Below are 18,334 nucleotides of genomic sequence, written 5' to 3'. Positions count from 1 at the left end.
GAGCATCCCGGTAATTGAAAACATTTGACCGAGCGCCACCACCCCCGGATCCGCGCATCTTGGCTGGAGGCTGCCGAATATCACCGGGAACAGTCGAAATAGGAAACGAAACTCCCGTTTATTGTGTGTACTTCCTGGTCCAGTTCTCCTAGACAGATTGATCCTACATGCCTCCATGAAAACGCGCTCTGCCTCCCCTTCGCTTGCGTCCGACCGACGGATGGGAGCGCAGAAACAGCGGATGTAGCCTGACTGTTCTAGTATTGATGTTTCCAGACATCCGCAGCTGCAGCCTCCGTAACCGGATTGTGGCCGATTTCGGACAAGGAAGCGACGCTTTACTCCCGATTTGATTTCTATATTCTTTTGTCTGCGCAACCGGCAGCCGCGTTTTTTGGATGTGTGATGAGGGATTAGTGAAGTAAACACGCCGGCCTGCGCTCATGATCAGAGGAGAGGTTAGATCCATCCCTCAGACTCAGATTGTCCTTGATCGCAAGTTGATTTTTACTTCGGAGCAGAGAAACTGTTGGCCCCAATGGCGTCAGTTTCCAAGGTGTCTATTTTGGATTACTTTAATATTGTGTTTGAAGGGGAAAATGGGAAAATTGAGTCCAACTGCAAGGCTTGTGGCACCAGGATCCAGGCGAAACGGAGTGTCACGTCCAACTTCGTAACGCATCTCAAGGTAAAAATAATTTCTTAAAAAAATGACTACCTCTGATAATATTTGGCACTAATTATCCATTCTTGTGATGTGTCTTATATTTCTGTCAGCATCATCTTCCAGCATCTTTTAATGAATAAACCAGACCACATATACATACAGTCTGTTGCTTTCAATGCAAGGTGGAAATAACCCAGTGTTTTTCAACCATGGGGTCGGGACCCCACATGGGGTCGCCTGGAATTCAAATGGGGTTGCCTAAAATTTCTAGTGATGGATAAAAAATACCCAATAACTTACTTAAAAAAATATATGGTGAGTTGAGAGAGACAATCCCAATACACAAAAGACATGACAAACTGTGAAGCTGAAACTGAAGCACTGTGGTACTGTTTATTTTTCAAATGTTCATTGTGGTCGGTTTCAGATGCTGCAGCTCTTTCATAATTCATAGTTTGAGTTCTTGTTTGTTCAGTATTAATTGTCAGCCTTGTAAATCCAAGTTGGACAGACTGTACATATCCTGACCAAGGAAAATAAAATTCTCTCTTTGTGAAGGTAATCTAGACCTGGCTTTTCTGCCTCCGTCCATAATAATATGTATTATGTAGACTAAACGTTGTCTAAAATTAACCTTTGTTTGAAACATAGTATAGCAAACTATTACATTATCAAAAACAAATTAATTTTAGAAAAAAAAAGGCTCTGTTTTGAATGTCTGGGGTCGCCAGAGATTTGTGATGTTAAAATGGGGTCACGAGCCAAAAAAGGTTGGGAACCACTGAAATAATCTCTGATCTTGTTCCAGATCTACTCCTGCTAAGACAGTCTTATTGGGATGTAGGGCTGTGAATCGGCAAAAATCTGGCGACGCCATACAAATCACAATACTAGGATCATGATACGATATATCACGATACTGTTAAAAAGGCAATTTTTTATTTGTTTCTTTTTTTAAATTATTATTTCCTTGAAGAATTGAATTACTCCAGAAATCTGCGCAAATACTAAACACATTTTTATTTGATCACAGCAGGATCTAATGCTATATCACAAAATTTTCCTGTGTTAAAACTCAAATGATGTTTTACAGACATTACAGTTTAAGATCCTGTTCAAATGTTCATATTATATTAGTTCAGAACTAACATCAGAACATTGTTTTAATTCAGTCCCAACAAAGGAACTAACATTATTCAATATAAGAGTGTTAAATAAAGATAAATAAAACATAAACAAAAAAGAAAAACAAAAATGAACCTCCACAATATCTGCATTTGAATAAATATCTAAAAAGATCGATACAGTACTTTTTAATATCGACACAGTATTGTGAAATGAAATATCGCGATATTTTCTTACACCCCTTTTAGGATGTATACACCTGAGCAGTATACTACTATCAACCAATAATAACGTCATGCCCCTTTCTGTCTGTGCAGCGTAAACACCAGGCTATGTATGATGACTTTGTGAAAAGGAAGGATATGAAGCGAGAGGGTTACTCCTCTGGGTCTCTACACACTTTCACCACCAATGGAGGGAATAGCCGCTACTCTCTTCCCATCAGTACTGGAGTGGCAGCAGGAGGAGGAGGAGGAGGAGTTGGTGGAATTGGAAGTCCTGACGGAGGAGTAGGAGGAGGTTCAGGAGGAGCGGTGACTAAATTTGACAGACATGATCCCCGTCAGGTGTGGCTTACAGTCTGTCATTCATTGCGTCACACATGATTGAGGTGTTACTGTGAAAATATCGCAATGGAATCTTTTGTCTCTGCAGGTTCTGATTTCTGAAGCTATAGCTAAGATGATCGTCCGTGATCTACAGCCAGTGTCGATAGTGGACAATCAGGGCTTCAGAGAACTACTCCAGCTTCTTGAGCCACGTTATAGTCCAGAGCCGCAGCACTACATCCAGAGCCAACTCCTTCCAGCCTATGCTTACCAGGCCCAGCTGGCAACGCGTCAAGCCCTAGCCTCAGCGCACGCCCTCAGTCTCAGCTTGGATGTCTGGAGGGATGTGGCTGGGAGCGCTTCAGGGTAAGGAGGTCTAATCAAAAACAACACAATGTGCACTTGGTTTCATTTCCTCACTAATGTATCTTCTTTTTTCCTTTGTCACTATCTAGGTATCTTGGCGTCACCTGTCATTTTCTGACATCAGATTGGCAGATGCGTTCAGCCCTTCTGGCGTGCCTTCCTCTGCCTGGGGGGACCTCTGGGAGTCGAGTTCTTTCAGATTTTGATGAAGTATGTCACTCTCACGGTGTTTCAGGAAGAGCCTTCCGCGTTGTCGCTGACCCCCTCCTGGCTACAACAACAGTAAAGCCGTGTTGCCTTCCTGGTTTCTTGGTATCACCCGCTCTTGCTAATGGGCAAGACGAAGACGATGATGAAGAGGTGGACAATGGTCACATTCTGGAGGAGGGTATCCGGAACGGTCATGGTGACGGGGCAGATGAAGGAGAGTGGGAGGACTCGTGGGAGCAGGGGTTGGGTGTGTGTCGCATCGACTGTTTTTCTCGCTCTCTTGAACAATGTGTCAGAGAAGGACTGCGCTCCTGCCCACAGTTGTCCTCCACTCTGGCCAAAGCTGCCTGCTTCTACAACTACATCACGTCTGCTGTCCCAGCGGAGAAACTCAGCCAGGTGTTTGATGCTCCAGGGATGATGGTGGGTGGACCAGGAAACATCCCCCATCCTGTTAAAGACTGGGCTGCACAGCTTAAGGTATGTTAAAAGACTTTCACCGGCTTTGGTCGTGATCTGATGTTATTGTACAGTTCTGGAAAAACATTAAGAGACAAAAAGCTTGATTATTTACTGTATGTTTTTTGTATAAAATGACCTTTTTTTTTTTTTGGAGAAACTACTGACAAGATTCTGTACTGCTTCCCAACAGTAATATTTTCATTTCGAGCATTTATTTGGAGAAAATGACATCTGGTCAAAATAACAATGAATGCAAAAGTGTTTTCAGACCCTGAAACTGCAGAGTGCATACGTTATTTTTTAATAACATAATAATGTTCGGAGGGATAAGCGATTTTCAGTCACAGCTTTCAGGCATCTGGTGATCCTCTCCACCAGTCTTTCACATTGCTTTTTGCCTCTACTGGCGCAGAAATACAAACAGCTCGGTTTGTTTGATGGCTTGTGACCATCCATCTTCCTCTTGATCATATTCCAGGTTTAAAGGAGACTCATATTTGGAAATCAGGAAGGGTCTCTTAATTTTTATTCCAGAGCAGTTTATACATATATCCACTAATACCTCAGATTTCAGATTTTGCCTTTAATCTTTATAAGTCGTACTCACACCCACGTCCAGAAGTGAGGTCAGCAAAGAAAGGAGGGTGATGATGGTCCTCACAGTCAGTGTAAAAGCCTTTAAATTGAATAGAAAACAGTATGTTAAAATAATAATAATACTATTGTATGCATCTTGAATTACATTAGCATGCTCTTTATGTTGTTGGTCCTATTATGTGACTTAATCCTGACATTCTCTCTAGGGACATTGTAATTTGCATATTTATTGTTATAAGCATGTTCATTCAGTGTTGTTTTAATTCTTCCATCTGCAGATACTTCGGCGACTGGTGGATTCAGTGGAGTTCTTGGAGGAGATGAGTGGCCCAGGAGAACTAGCACTAGGTAGTTCAGAGAGAGCCCTGCTGAGGGAGGTCACCGACACCCTGGAGCCCTTCACTGAGGCCTGGGACATGGTGCATGGGGACAGACCGGCAGACACGCAGGCAGACAGACATGTGTCCATCAGTCTTGCTATGCCGTGTGTTTTGGGTCTGCGGAAGCATCTCTCTGAGACCTCAGTTGCCCATTGCCCCACCCTCCTGGTGGGCCTCAGCCAAGCTGTGGAGCGTCTTCTGGCCCCTATCCTGGAGGACCCCCTCTACATCACTGCTACCACCCTGGACCCCCAGTTCAAGCTGACATGGAGTAGCAACCCTGACTGGCACAGACAAGTTGTCATAGAGGAGTTAACCAAACATTCCTCATCCTCCAGCCCGTTGGACCCCAACACAGACCTTCATCCCCAATCCCATACTCCTCCTGCTCCAGCTCCATCTCCAGTTTCCTCACTTTCACGACCCTGCAAGTTGTTCTCCTTCATCAAACAGAGACCCATGACACAGGCCAAGAGCCTAGAGCAGGAGCTGGCTGTGTACCTTCGCGAGGAACCCACAGACGAGGAGGCGTTGCATTACTGGCGCCGTAAGGCAATTGACTTTCCTCAACTTGCTCAGATGGCCAAGAGAGCGTTCACCATACCTGCCTGTGGCACTGTGGTCGAGAGAATTTTCACTACAGCTGGTTGCTGTCTGCGACCAGAGAGAGGCCGCATCTTACCAAAGAACCTGGAAACACTAATCTACCTCAAAGCTAACTACAGATTATTGTGGACTTAAGTGGGCAGAAGTTTGATAGCAGAAAGCTTTATACTTACAGAACATTGATTCTTGGATACTAACCTCTTAAATAAAGCTAAGCGTGCAACATAATCTAGCCCTCATACTGAGCATCAATCACTGAAATGGAAAGATTTACCCAAAGTTCACAGCTGAGGCCCAGTTTTATATTTCAAATGTTTTTTCAGAGTACAGTAGGTGTGGATTGTTGACTGTTTCCCATGTAGCCTGCATACTGACATGCTGTGGACCAAGGAGACTGCAAGCAGATCAATACTAAAACATTCACTTTGACATTATTTTTCCTGATCAGGGTCTCAGACAACCACAAGACCACAAGCCCCCACACTCTGTCCTCCCTTCCTCAAAGACATTTTGTGTCTCTGCCAACATTTATCCCATGGGCATACCAACAGTAAACAAATGGTCACTTACTGCAAACTGTAGCATATGATTTCATTTCACTGATATATGATAACCTTAAACGTTGTGATTTATTCGTTTAATAGAGTTGACTGATTGAAAAATGTAAACCTGGCCTCTAAACAGCATAACAGTGCATCAATCACATTCTTTTTCTCTCTGTATGTATGCCTCATCACTGACACATCATAATAAATAAGTTTCACTTTTCAGTGTGAGAAGTGTGTGACGTTTGCAAATGTGGGTTCAGTCAAGCAAGTGTGAACTTCAGACAGCATTTTCTGCTCCTGGAGAAGGAGTCTATGGTGGCGCAGAGAGCTCGGTTGTTTGCAGCACATGTAGATGGAAAATGCCCAGGCAAACAAAGAACAGATTTAAATGAACTGACAACACACACTCAGCTTAACACAACATGCTGCAAATACAGATGAGACTAAACACCGGCAAGTACAGAACCTCTTAAGGTTGTGTGCACATTCAGTGTATACAACACTGTTTTTCTAAACTAAAGATAGTCCATATCAGTTGATTTCTAAATTAAGTTGAGGTGTTTGTATTTGCGTGTTTGCACTCTGTTTCTTTGTTAGGTCATGTTGTCTCTTTTTATTATTTTCCATTGCTGTATGCTGAGCATATGCTGTCATAATGATGAAGCTTTTTTTCCTCATATTTTGTATGTTACCATGTGTTTTTCTGAATTTATTTATTTTTTTGAGTTGCGGTGCAGCACTGGAAACTTACAGCACTTTTTTTACGCTAACTCATTTACATTTTCCTCTGCTAGTCCTTAGAAATTCCACAGTGCCCTGTCAAGCTGGAGGTCACTTGCATTTCATTTTCATTATCAGTAATTTTTCCTTTTTCATTTAATGTCCAATTCTACTTCTGAACTTTAAATTAATTGAAATGGGTTTGACCCTGCCTGTGGCCCACAAACCTTTCGGTGGATGTGTTTATGAGGCACACCAGAAGCCTTTGCCTTGTCTGGCCTCACTGAAATGTTGAAACCACTGTGCAGGACGTTACATCGAATGAGAAACCGGTAATGCTGCTGTGTGTTTGTTTTTATATCACTCCGGGCTGGGCCAACGGGGAGGCAAATAATTCCATTACAGTTAAATTTGAGTCAGCAGGCAGCTCTCACATACTACACTATATTTTCCCCACAAAGCCTCAACACTCCCAAAACCTTCTCCCCATGTACTGCAAATTCCAGAAGTTAAATACTGTAAAATCTTGAAACTGTAGGTACTTCTAATACTGAAGTTCTTTTATCCTAAATCTGAAGGTATAAACTGCTTTGTTAAGTGTTTTGTTATGAATATGAATCAGTGAGACAATGACATCAATCAATTATAAAATGACTGGCTGCGAACAATTGCAATATATCTGATTATAATAACTGTCATGAGGATAACGTCTCATTTTCACCAACTGCAGTACAGCTTACATCTCAGTGTTGCTGTTTTTGTTGTTGATGAAAACCACTTCAGAAGAAGTGCTGTAATCTGTCTGAGACACAATGAGATTTCCCTCATAGATCATAATTATCAAAGATTGCTGTGATCTTAATGATTATCACCCCAGGATGTCTCTGTGGATTTAGATGTTCTGCTTGATATCATTGTGAATGTGCTAGCGTGTTTATCTTTGAAAAGTGTGTTTTTGTTCATTCCAGTGGATGTGTTGTTGTTTGTGAGTGTGTGGGGCAGCTGGAAGCCTCTCTCTCTTCCTCTCTCTCTCCATCCCCCGGCTGTGACAGCTCATCCATTTGAGTTAGACGAGCAGACCGGGCTGTGGTCCTATTGGTAATTGCCTCTGAAATGAATTACGTGGCAGAGTGAGACTGAGGGAGGGGAGGAAATTGTAATTGAACTGCCCCCTCCCTCCCGCCCTCTCTCTTATGCCTCAAGTTATTACATCTGCAGTGCAGAAAGCCATTTTCTGTCTGTACATAGACACACATGCACACACAAGTACACACACTCTTACAAAACCAATTTTTCCCTCCCCCACACAATGGCCTCAGCAGAGGGCCATATTGATGCAGGGTGATTTCATAGATTGATTGTTCACGGGCACCTGCACACTGGGCCACACTACACTCTTATTCATAGCATGGAGACAAATACTCTTCTCATTTGTTTGCAACTTCCCCTATTTGGGAAGCTCTTTAGCTGGCCTCTGTGTACTTCTGGGGCATTGGAGCTGGCACTAACAAAAGTGGTGTTCGGTATCAAGGGAGCCCTGGTTACCCTGACACACAGACACACACAGACCCAAGCATCGTTATTAATAACCTGCCTGTTGCTGGCTTGTTGACATTCATAAACCCTGATGGATTGAAGAGAAACAGTATCAGTGATTTTGTTTGTACAGTTTGTTGGACACTAAAGTTTCCTTTCTTAATTTAGTTGCTCTATAAAGTTTGGAAGAGACCCTCTTCATCACGCAACACATGGGCCCTCTGAGTTCTGCATTGGCCTTTTGATAGGCCGAGCATGGAAAGAGGGGTTGAGATTTAACTGAGTCACATATCCCTGCCCCGGTCAGTCATGCACATGTTTTGACTCCAACTATAGAACACAATAGGGTCTATTTCTGTAAATGCACTAGGGTTATCACTCCACTTAGCCTCACCCTCACCCTCTCTTTCCCCCTCTCTCTTTATCTGACACTCTCACACAGTCGCAGAAAGTCATGGCTGACAGAAACAGCCGCTTCGGCGTCAAAAGGAAAGAGAAGAAAGCGGAAAACAAAGCCAGTGACGAGAAGGACAAAGAGAAGGAGAAAGTAAAGGAGAAAGCGGTGAAAAAGCCTGACAAAGTTGTGAAAAAGACAGAGAAGGCCCCAGAGCCACCCAAGACAGATGAAGGGAAGAGGAATGGGGAAGGTGGAGAAGCCGCTGGAGGAGAGGCAAAGAACAGTGAGGAGAATGGAGAGTTTCAGCCCATAGAACTGCCACCGTTTGAGATCATCAGAGGGTGGGTAAGATTAAAAAACAACAGATAGAACTCAGGATTTCGCATTTACTGGCTGTTTAATCATTTGTTTTTTCTGTATTTCATCCTATTCCCAATGCATACTTGATTTCACAGAGGAAATACTAATGACTCGCACCTGCCATCTGTACTAACACTGGTAAGAATAGGGATGAGTCACAGAATCAACACACACTGGCCCTGATATATCACTCCATATAGCATCTGTTCTCCACTATCTGTCCTTTGATTATTAGTTGTTTGATAATAAAAAAAAAAAAAATAGAAAATGATATGAGACATCTATTTGTGCCTGTCTGTTCATAGATTATGGGATGGTCTGAAAGCCAAAAATATACGTGGAATCTCAAACACAGAGCTTCATTGATATTCTCTAAACTCTGTCACTGTGGTTTATATCAAGGACGCACCATCTTCACTTCTTTTATTTGTCCTTTTTATTGTGTCTGGGATGGTTGATGTATCTGGATGGTTGACAAATTCATCACAAAGTGAGTGACTCATGCTCACAGCGTTATATGAGGAAATGAATGCCATCTCAGTTGGATTGGCATTTCCATCATGCATCAAAGGTGACAGATGAAGGCTCTGTTAACAGATACATCAACTGATTGTTTGGGTTTTTTTTCTGTCACACTGATGTAACCATTGTACTAAAAAAAATTCCACATTAATGATAGGTAAGAGTTGTCATTTGGTATTTATTGAAAAGAAAAGATGCAGCTTAATATTAGATTTATGGAAAATGTCACTTTCATCCTCCACCAGGGAACAGATGAGCCTGTTCTACTTCAAGTTTCAGTTCAGGAATGTGGAGTATTCATCAGGGAGGAACAAGACCCTACTGTGTTTCAGAGTGGATACAGCAGGAGGCAGCACAGAGCCTCTGAAAGGTTATATGGAGGATGAACATGCCACCGCACACGCTGAGGAGGCCTTCTTTCAGCAGGTAATGCACACTCATATCAGCTGTTGTAACCATTATCCTACACATATGTGAACCCAAGGGACGGACTAATCACTGTTTACTTAACCTTTTACAGGGCACTCATAGAAATACTCTGAAAATTAACATTTCAACCTTAGTGTGTTATTAGAGGACCTAACAAGACATTATTACTTTTGTGAAATCTTTCGAAAAATTTTCATGTAGAAAATCAAGGTCAGTGAAGTTACCATATTCAGTTCCTTACCCATAAGTGGCAAAAAAAAAAAAAAAAACATGAAATAAATGTAAAAAATCCAGGAAAACACATATAAGGTAAAAGGAACATGTATTTTAGAACATTAGAACATCACTTTTAGAACATTACACATGATCCCTTTGAACATCATTACTCACATTAGTACTAGTACTGTCAAATGATTAAAATTTTTAATCAGATTAATCACAGGGTTGCTGTGGATTAATTTCGATTAATCACGATTAAATATCATTCATTTTTAATCTATATTAATTGCGTTTCATTTCACATGAGCAAACAGGCTCAAGAAAGAAGAGAATATATATACACAACCTGGGTGATGCGTTAGCCGAAGTGCTAGCAGAATCCCAGGCTAACGTATGCTTCGTGTTAATGTGGTATTTGAAGACAGAAGTGCTTCGGTGAAAAGAAAACTCCTTCCTACAGAGTGTGCATAATACTTTTTGTTGGTCGACTGTTCCGTCTTGCTTTTTTTGTACTCAAATTTCCCATTGAGAGGGCTGTCATGCCGTTTAGGGTCTTCCATCTTTATTGATCGGTTCTGCTGCCTGTCACTACCGGATCAACTGCCCATTTGCACATGCACGACAGTAACTCTACTTGGACAAACTGCCCAAAATGCGTTAGCAGAGACTTTCAGACTCATTCTGTGCTGCAGATAGATTAATTGCGTTAAAATTTTCAGTCAGATTAATCATGATGATGGATTAATCTGCGTAAATTTTGACAGCCCTAATTAGTACCATTACTTCATAGTACCTAACAAAGCAGGTCCACTCACTGTTTATGCAGAGGTGGACCTTACAGACCCTGTAGACCACATCAGACCTGACATTGTTTCCTCACTGTCCTCACTGTAACTGTTGCTGCCACTGTCTTGAAATGTATGTGGAAATGACCAAAAATAGTCACTTGCCCATAAATGCTTAAATGCACTCCCTCCTCTCTGTTTCTTCATCAAACCCCGTTATTACCTTTCCAGGTGCTCCCTAATTCCAACTCTTCCCAGGAGTACGATGTCACATGGTACGTATCCTCCAGTCCTTGTGTTGCTTGTGCTGCCAAATTGGCCAACATCCTCCGCCAGCGCAAAAAGCTTCGTCTCTGCATATTCTGCTCTCGGCTCTTTGAGTGGGAGCAGCCAGAGATAGTGGAAGGGCTCAAAGCTCTGGTGAGCGCTGGCTGTAAACTGCGGATGATGAAGCCAGCTGACTTCCAGCATGTTTGGGAGACGTACGTGGACAAGGAAGACCAGACTTTCACACCTTGGGAGGATTGTCAGGAAAACTATGAGTACTATATGGAGAAACTGGCTGATATCCTCAAGTAGATGTGAGTCCTATAAATCAAGATGAGTTATGTTGATATCTTTTTCTAAATACTTATACTCGTTTGCTTGTTTCATATTTCTGTTTCAGATTGTGGAGAAGACCTCCTCAGCGACTGAACTACTCTTTACATGTTTGTTCCAACCACATCTGCAGATGAATTTGTTGAAATATTCATGGTAGCATTTTATTTTTTTTATTTATCATAGAAAGATACAGTATGCTTTGATGACATTTTATAGCATCATTCATTTAAATATAGTATAAAATACAGTACCTGGTTTTCTTTACAAAAATAAAGCAACAATAAACACTGCTGAACTGTTTTCGGCATAAATTGAACATGGCTAACATATCTGCTGACATCTGGTGTCTGTTTTAAGAACTGAAACTTTGATTGAAGATCACATATTTACAGCATGTACAAAGATCTCAATATACAAAATATGACTTGTGACTTATCACATAAATATTGTTTTATATTTTAATGATACCTGTCACACTCAACAATAATATGAATAAAGATAAGCGTATTTCAACACTACTAACATCCAGGAACTGTTCAGTGCAACATTAACAGTACAGTTTTCTGACAGCATCAGTCAGTCTGTACATTTAACTTTTGGTCCAGTTATTTTTGTAAACATTCAACTTTTCATCACTAATTTGCACTTGTTCAGACATTTTTCGAAGTCAGAACTGAACCCAAATCTGTTCCAGCTAACCTAAAAATGTATTTATATAGGACATCTGATATCTGACGCCTGTGAAGTAAAAATAAGCTGAAATCCGACAATGTGTGGACAAGCTGAAGCCCCTGGAGCCCTGATGCTTTTTTTTTTTTTTTTTTTTTCAAAGTGGCTACAACATGGCATTTCCTCTGTTGGCATATTTATTTGCCTCCCTAGTGATAAAGCAACATCAAGTTATTTTTCTCATACTCTGTGCAGAATTAGTATGAAATCTTCGTATTACTACCAAAGTGAATGGACGTTTTATCTTATGTACTGTTTGATGACTTGATGCAACATTTTCAGCAAGTCATTGTTTAAAGGAAACCATCCCTCCGTTGCTTTCTGTTGTGTCATTGCTCTCAGATGGCCCAGCTAGGAAAAAAAGGAGAAGTAGAAAAATAAATTAATAATTAACCCATAAAGACTCAGTGCTACTTTTTTGTGGCAGTTCCCACATTAATTTTTCTCTCCATTTAACCTGTCTTGAGTGATTTATCACCATTTATTGTAATATTATCTTCTTTATTTGGAGATTTTTTAGAATAAATCATGTATTTTCCTATATTTACTTCAAGAATCATGTAGATGTTCATAAAAGCTCAAAATAAATTCAGAAGTTATTATATCAGAAACAGAGAAAACTGATGAAAATGCGACTTTCTCTGTAAAATATATCATTAATTGAACATAATCCAAGTGTCTCCATCCACTATCACTTATCAAACTTCATGGGTTTTACTGATGAATCAATGTTGTAGAAGATGACGATATTTTCACATTCACTATGGAGCCTCTGAACGTTCAAATGGGTCATATCTGATGACCATGAAAAGATGACAAACTGCATTTTACCTAAATTATTTACATGTATTGATCGGATTAATGGATCAACAGGACTAAACAGTTTACAGTTGATGCTTTTGGTTGCCAGTGGCTGCTTGGGTTTTAAGGGGTTAAATCTGCTATTGTCATAAAGAAGGTAATGCAGTTTTGCAGAGTACAATTGCCTTTGTGTTACCTTCATCCACTGTGGGCAGCGGGGTTGATTCACTGCAAATTGTACCATTTTCCTCTGGTTCTGCAGGTAAATTATAAAAAATACAAAAGACGATAAACAGTCTGTGGCTTCACCAAGGAAATAATGAGAAAACATACATAGTAACTGCACTTTATATCTGCCGAGTTTTTGTGTGTGTGTGTGTGTGTGTTTGTTTTTACCTTTTGACAAGTCCTTCATATCTGCATCAGTGATGTATTCAACCAGTGGACATGGTGCATCTGCAGAACAGAGGAAACAACAGAGATGATGGCAACTAACAAACATCAGTGAACACAACTTACACATATTAGTAGTGAGGAAGAAAATATGTGTCCTGGTCTGAGAGCACAGAGGACACCCTTCTGTTGTTGTTCCCTGCCGACTTAACCTGTTTAGCACTGACCACTGATGTTTTGATAATATGTTAAGATGCCTCCACCAGGTCTGAGAGACTTACCGTCCCTCCCCCTGGGTGTGAATCTTTCCCCCCTTCGCTGGAATGCAACCCCCTTTTTCTTTATTTCTTTGTTTGTCTGTAGTTTTCTGTTCACTGCTTTGAAGTAACTGTATAAATACCATCTGAAAACGTAGATTTGGGGTCAGACTACCGAAACAGACTGTCTGCATCAGTACTCTCACCTTGCTCCAGAACACTAAATAAAGCTACACTCATTGCAGCAAACTTTGAACCAGGTTTTGAGATTTCCTTCAACAGTAGTTAGTTTCACAAACGGTACATTTAGAAATAGGTTAGAAAAGAATAAGTATTAAAGCAGAATATGAGGAAATGGCTACTGAAACTATAATCTGTGGGGGTTGGTAACTTACCGCCACGTTCCTTTAGTTCAGCCATGGTGAGGAACAGATTGGTCTCTTCTTGTTTCTCTAGATCTTCAGCTACAAAATTAGGTCATAGGGTTAGAAGATTATAGGTCACTTCGCTGCCATAAAAGACACAGCTATTATATTATACTATATTATTGTTTTATTTTTGTCACCACTGATTATCCTTGTTCTGACTTTAATGACATTAGAGTTTTATTTGTAAGGTTTTCTGTTGAATCAACTGTTTTTATGATCATTATTTTTCACAATATTGCAAAAGAAGCCTTCACCTCAGTATCCAGATCAAATAAAGGTTATATATAATGCATATGATGGACAGTGTTGATATGTTACATTCCCATTTTCAAGACAATCCCTTCATTAAAGAAAGCCTTAGTATGCAAAAGAAATGACACCTGGTTTGCGTGTGACTCTGAGGACAATGCAGCCAATAAAAACAGCCACCAGGCCGAAGAAGAGACATCCAGAGATGGACAGAAGAACTCTTCTTTTCAGCACTAAAGTAAAAAAAAAAAGAAAACAGAAAGAATTAAAGTGAGATGGAACATTTGTAGAGTTAGAGCTGCAAACATCCAAACCCCAGGCGTTCTCACAGAGGTTGCTGGTCTTAAAGGAGTCGCTCTTCTTAGAGTAGTTCGGTCTGCCGTCGCGGATGCCCTGGCAGACGTACAGGCTCTGGTCTGGGTCATTCTGGGGTGTGACCGAATGTCTTTCAGAGGAGGGTGGGGAGATTTCCACATCCTGTTTGAACCTGTGTGTGGTATTTTTGAGAAATGAATGCGAAAATATCAGTTACTACAGCTGAAATATTGATTAGGTATTATTTTTATTTAGTCTGTTTGTGTTTTAAATCAGTTCAGTTTTAGTTACTGTATCAATACTTTTACTTTTCTCTCCACTAGTTCTGGTTTTGTTTTTTCATGTGTTAACCCTTACTGATAGAAGCAAAAAAATGTAGAATAGAATAAGATAAGATAAGACCCCATGCTGCGCAGTTCTATTTCATTTTAGTTCTGATGATTTAGTTTACTTGTCTTCTTTTCATTTTTATTTGCTTTAACAATGTTACTTTTTTACTAGATTCAGTTGGAGTTTTGATTAACTGTAAAACCACCAAGTACAATTTTATTCACACTTACACTTTTAATTGTAAACTATTCATAAAGTATGTTACCATGTGTAGTTCCACTGGTCCTGGCTGTCCACCACACATTTGAGCACCAGATTTTCAGTGGAGAAGACCTCTGACCAACCAGTTAACAGGATTATAGACGCTGAAGGACGCTCTGCAACAAACACAATCAGGATGATCATCATTTTCAAAGAGGTTGTACTACTCTCAAATAACTTGGAGCATGTCCATTATTTTTTTTAAATCAATAATTATTACAGTATGCAGAGTGAGATGCTACTTCCACCCTGCATACAGGAGCTGTTCTCAGTCAGAGTCCAGGTACAACCTTAAGGGGACCTGGACGTTCAAGAAATCAAAGGCAAGGACCAACACCAAAGGCAAATGCATATCTGTAATTGGAGTCAAACTATGGAACAACCTTGATAAATAATTAAAACCATGCACATCAGTCACAACATTTAAAAGGATGTTTAAAACTAAGGTATTCAATAAATATAAAATATTAGGATAAAGTAAGACAATTTTCAGTATGAATCTAAGATTTTGCTTAGATTATATTATTTGTTTTATCTGTATTATTGTTTAAAACGGTGCCATAGTGTAATCTTGTTTTGTTTCTGCAACTTTCCTTCTTGTAAATAGGGTAGGTATAAATAAGCTGTTGCTTCAGCCTACGCCTTTTCGCCCATGTTTAACATAGAAATCCAAACCGAATGTATGTATGTCATGTTTTGTTAAATGGATGAATAAATTACTACTACTATACTTAACTACCATAATTAACACTGTGTAAGGGTTAAATTACACTTGTATGCAAATTATGTTTTTTGTTTTTTTAGTAAAAAAATATTTTAGCAAAGATTTTATGATTTAACTGATTGAACATTATATATACATATTATTTATATTATATATAGCTATATATAAGTGTGTGTTTCAATAGACATTATATGTACTTTAAAAGAAAACTACCACAAAGTTTATTATAGTAGTTGTCATGCATGATAGGGTTAATTTGTTGTCTTTCCATTCACTCTTTGAATAAAAGTGTGATAAACCTATTATGAGATGCTTTTTGATCTTTGGTGAAATGAAAACTGTTCTAAAGACTGTTTATGGTTGCATTAAAATTTAAATGTGTTATTTCTGTACTAAAAAAATATATAGAAGATTTTTTTTTTTTTTTTTAAATCTAGATGCCAGACCTTTTGTGTAGAATAAAAAGAACAAAACTCACCAGACACTGTGAGGGTCAGTCCAGTACTTCTGCTGCTGGTGACGGTCCTGTCCTTACGTTTTCCTGTGCATTGATAATGTCCTACATGTGATCCTGAAGCAGAGCTGATAGAGAGAGCAGCTCCATCTGTATCTAAAGACACAGTATTACCAGCCTGGATCATGTGACCATCTTTGTACCATGTATAAGTCCAGTCAGAGGAACCGGCCTCCATCCCACAGCCCAACCTCACAGTCTCATCAGTGAACACGTCCAACCATGAAGTCAGGTTTGTTAAAGATGGGACAGGGATTTCTAAAGGAAAACCAATGCATTATTCACCAGGCCACATACTTTTCACAATGAGATTAAAGTTGTGGTATTACATCTAAGTGATGCAGATTAAACATGACATGACACGTTCTTTCTCTCACCTGATATGTTTAAGTCCTTAGGTTCGCTCTCTTCTGTATTAAACATGGTTTTACTTCTTCTGGCCTTACACTTGTAGACACCACTGTCAGAGGACTTTGCATCATTAATGGTCAAGTTTCTGCCAGTGGTAGGGAGTTCAGTTCCATCTTTGTACCACAGATATTCCCAACCAGATGAGATATCAACCGTACATATGAAGGTCAGGGACTCTCCAGTGTACACTTTGTCAAAGTTTGGCACTTGAGTCATCACAGGCTTAGGCTTGTCTTCTAAATACACAAAACAGGACAAATGGATTAGTGAAGATTTCATTATATTAACAGCTTTAGTTACCTTTTGGAAAGTATCTGCCAAAATATTACAAGAAAATACTTTGATTCAGACCTGTTTATAAAGAGGTCTGCATGAACTTACTTTTAACTTCAATGTGTTTAGTCTGACTGGGGTCTGTGGAGAAGACTGGACCCTGGCCTCTTTTAGCTTTACATGTATATGAGCCACTATCTGTTGTTGAAACAGAGTCGACTGAATACATGTTTTCATTTGAGCCGAGATCCGTGTTATCTTTGTACCAAACGAACTCCCATCCAGTCGAAACATCAATGTGACACCTAAAGGAAACACGTTCTCCGGAGAACATCACCGTGTACTCTGGATCCTGTACCAGCTCCACTCTGGGTTTTGTACCTGAAACATTTACACATGATATTGACATGAATATTTCAGATGATACTTCATATAAAATATGAACCAAATAAGTGATCCTTAAAAAATTTGATTTTACTTAAACATCAAAAAACATGTTTATTTGATCTTTTAATATTTAAGTATGAGTGGAAACACAAAGTAGAAAAAATTTTCAAATAGCAAAAAAAAAAAAAAAAAAAAAAAAAGAAACTCACCATACACGGTGAGGGTCAGTCCAGTACTTTCACTGCTGGTGACGGCCCTGTCCTTACATCTTCCTGTGCATTGATAACGCCCTGCCTGTGATGCTGAAGCAGAGCTGATAGAGAGAACAGCTCCATCTGCGTCTAAAGACACAGTATTACCAGCCTGGACCACTTGACCATCTTTGTACCAGGTATAAGTCCAGTCAGAGGACCCGGCTTCCATCCCACAGCCCAACCTCACAGACTCAGTGGGGAACACGTCCAACCATGAAGTCAGGTTTGTTAAAGATGGGACAGGGATTTCTAAAGGAAAACCAATGCATTATTCACCAGGCCACATACTTTTCACAATGTGTCAGATTAAAATGGTGTTATTGCATCTACGTGATGTACAGTCGTGGAAAAAACTATTAGACCATCAAAAGTCATCAAAAACAATGGTTATGCAATCAAGTACTAACTCTTGTGTGTATCATGTGACTAAAACAGACAGAAAAGAAAACACGGAATACCTAAAAGTGCTGTTTTTGGCAGTACAATGCCATAGCCATTGACGTAAGAACTTCAGTGATTTTGGTTATTATCAAGAAAACACAGAAAATGGCTAAATATCAGCTCTGAAATTAAACTCTTATGAGCTATTTTTGTTGTTATCATTATATTTGTCCATATAAATCTACCTTTAGTTGTACCAGGCATTAAAATGAACAAGAAACTGAAAAAAAACAAGGGTGGTCTTATAATTTTTTCAGCGACTGTAGATTAAACATGACATGACACGTTCTTTCTCTCACCTGATATGTTTAAGTCCTTAGGTTCACTTTCTTCTGTATTAAACATGGTTTTACTTCTTCTGGCCTTACACTTGTAGACACCACTGTCAGATGACTTTGCATCATTAATGGTTAAGTTTCTGCCAGTGGTAGGGAGTTCAGTTCCATCTTTGTACCACAGATATTCCCAACCAGATGAGATATCAACC

General features: G+C 39.8%; 3 protein-coding genes across 5 annotated transcripts in view; 2 read left to right on the top strand and 1 right to left on the bottom strand.

Annotated features, from left to right (window-relative positions):
* The first annotated feature begins 17 nt into the window (after positions 1–17).
* LOC115422940 (zinc finger BED domain-containing protein 4) lies at positions 18–5,729 on the top strand. The gene is made up of 5 exons (XM_030139577.1): positions 18–688; positions 2,110–2,358; positions 2,447–2,706; positions 2,796–3,396; positions 4,254–5,729. The coding sequence occupies exons 1-5, from the start codon at positions 539–541 to the stop codon at positions 5,094–5,096; spliced, it is 2,103 nt and encodes a 700-aa protein (XP_029995437.1). The 5' UTR covers positions 18–538; the 3' UTR covers positions 5,097–5,729.
* Positions 5,730–8,127: 2,398 nt separating this feature from the next.
* apobec2b (apolipoprotein B mRNA editing enzyme, catalytic polypeptide-like 2b) lies at positions 8,128–11,417 on the top strand. Its single transcript, XM_030139560.1, has 4 exons — positions 8,128–8,503; positions 9,290–9,470; positions 10,709–11,058; positions 11,145–11,417. Exons 1-3 carry the CDS (start codon positions 8,220–8,222, stop codon positions 11,054–11,056), a joined length of 813 nt encoding a protein of 270 aa, XP_029995420.1. The 5' UTR covers positions 8,128–8,219; the 3' UTR covers positions 11,057–11,058; positions 11,145–11,417.
* A 450-nt stretch (positions 11,418–11,867) lies between these two features.
* Positions 11,868–18,334, bottom strand: part of LOC115422925 (hemicentin-1) — an 18,224-nt gene continuing 11,757 nt past the window's right edge. For 2 of the 3 annotated variants that reach the window (XM_030139553.1, XM_030139554.1), the window contains 12 exons: positions 18,147–18,334; positions 17,362–17,655; positions 16,874–17,146; positions 16,459–16,728; positions 16,046–16,339; positions 14,848–14,959; positions 14,267–14,424; positions 14,069–14,170; positions 13,656–13,724; positions 13,007–13,066; positions 12,807–12,866; positions 11,868–12,160 (listed from right to left, as the gene is read on the bottom strand). The exon at positions 18,147–18,334 is cut by the window's right edge and continues 82 nt beyond it. In XM_030139553.1, the coding sequence (XP_029995413.1) occupies positions 12,096–12,160; positions 12,807–12,866; positions 13,007–13,066; positions 13,656–13,724; positions 14,069–14,170; positions 14,267–14,424; positions 14,848–14,959; positions 16,046–16,339; positions 16,459–16,728; positions 16,874–17,146; positions 17,362–17,655; positions 18,147–18,334 (1,945 nt within the window). In that variant the 3' untranslated portion in view covers positions 11,868–12,095. The remainder of the gene's footprint in view (positions 12,161–12,806; positions 12,867–13,006; positions 13,067–13,655; positions 13,725–14,068; positions 14,171–14,266; positions 14,425–14,847; positions 14,960–16,045; positions 16,340–16,458; positions 16,729–16,873; positions 17,147–17,361; positions 17,656–18,146) is intronic. The other variant, XM_030139555.1, reaches the window with a different exon arrangement.

Source organism: Sphaeramia orbicularis, chromosome 7, assembly GCF_902148855.1.
Source record: "Sphaeramia orbicularis chromosome 7, fSphaOr1.1, whole genome shotgun sequence".
NCBI lineage: Eukaryota > Metazoa > Chordata > Actinopteri > Kurtiformes > Apogonidae > Sphaeramia > Sphaeramia orbicularis.
This window is presented reverse-complemented; position numbering and strand designations above follow the sequence as displayed.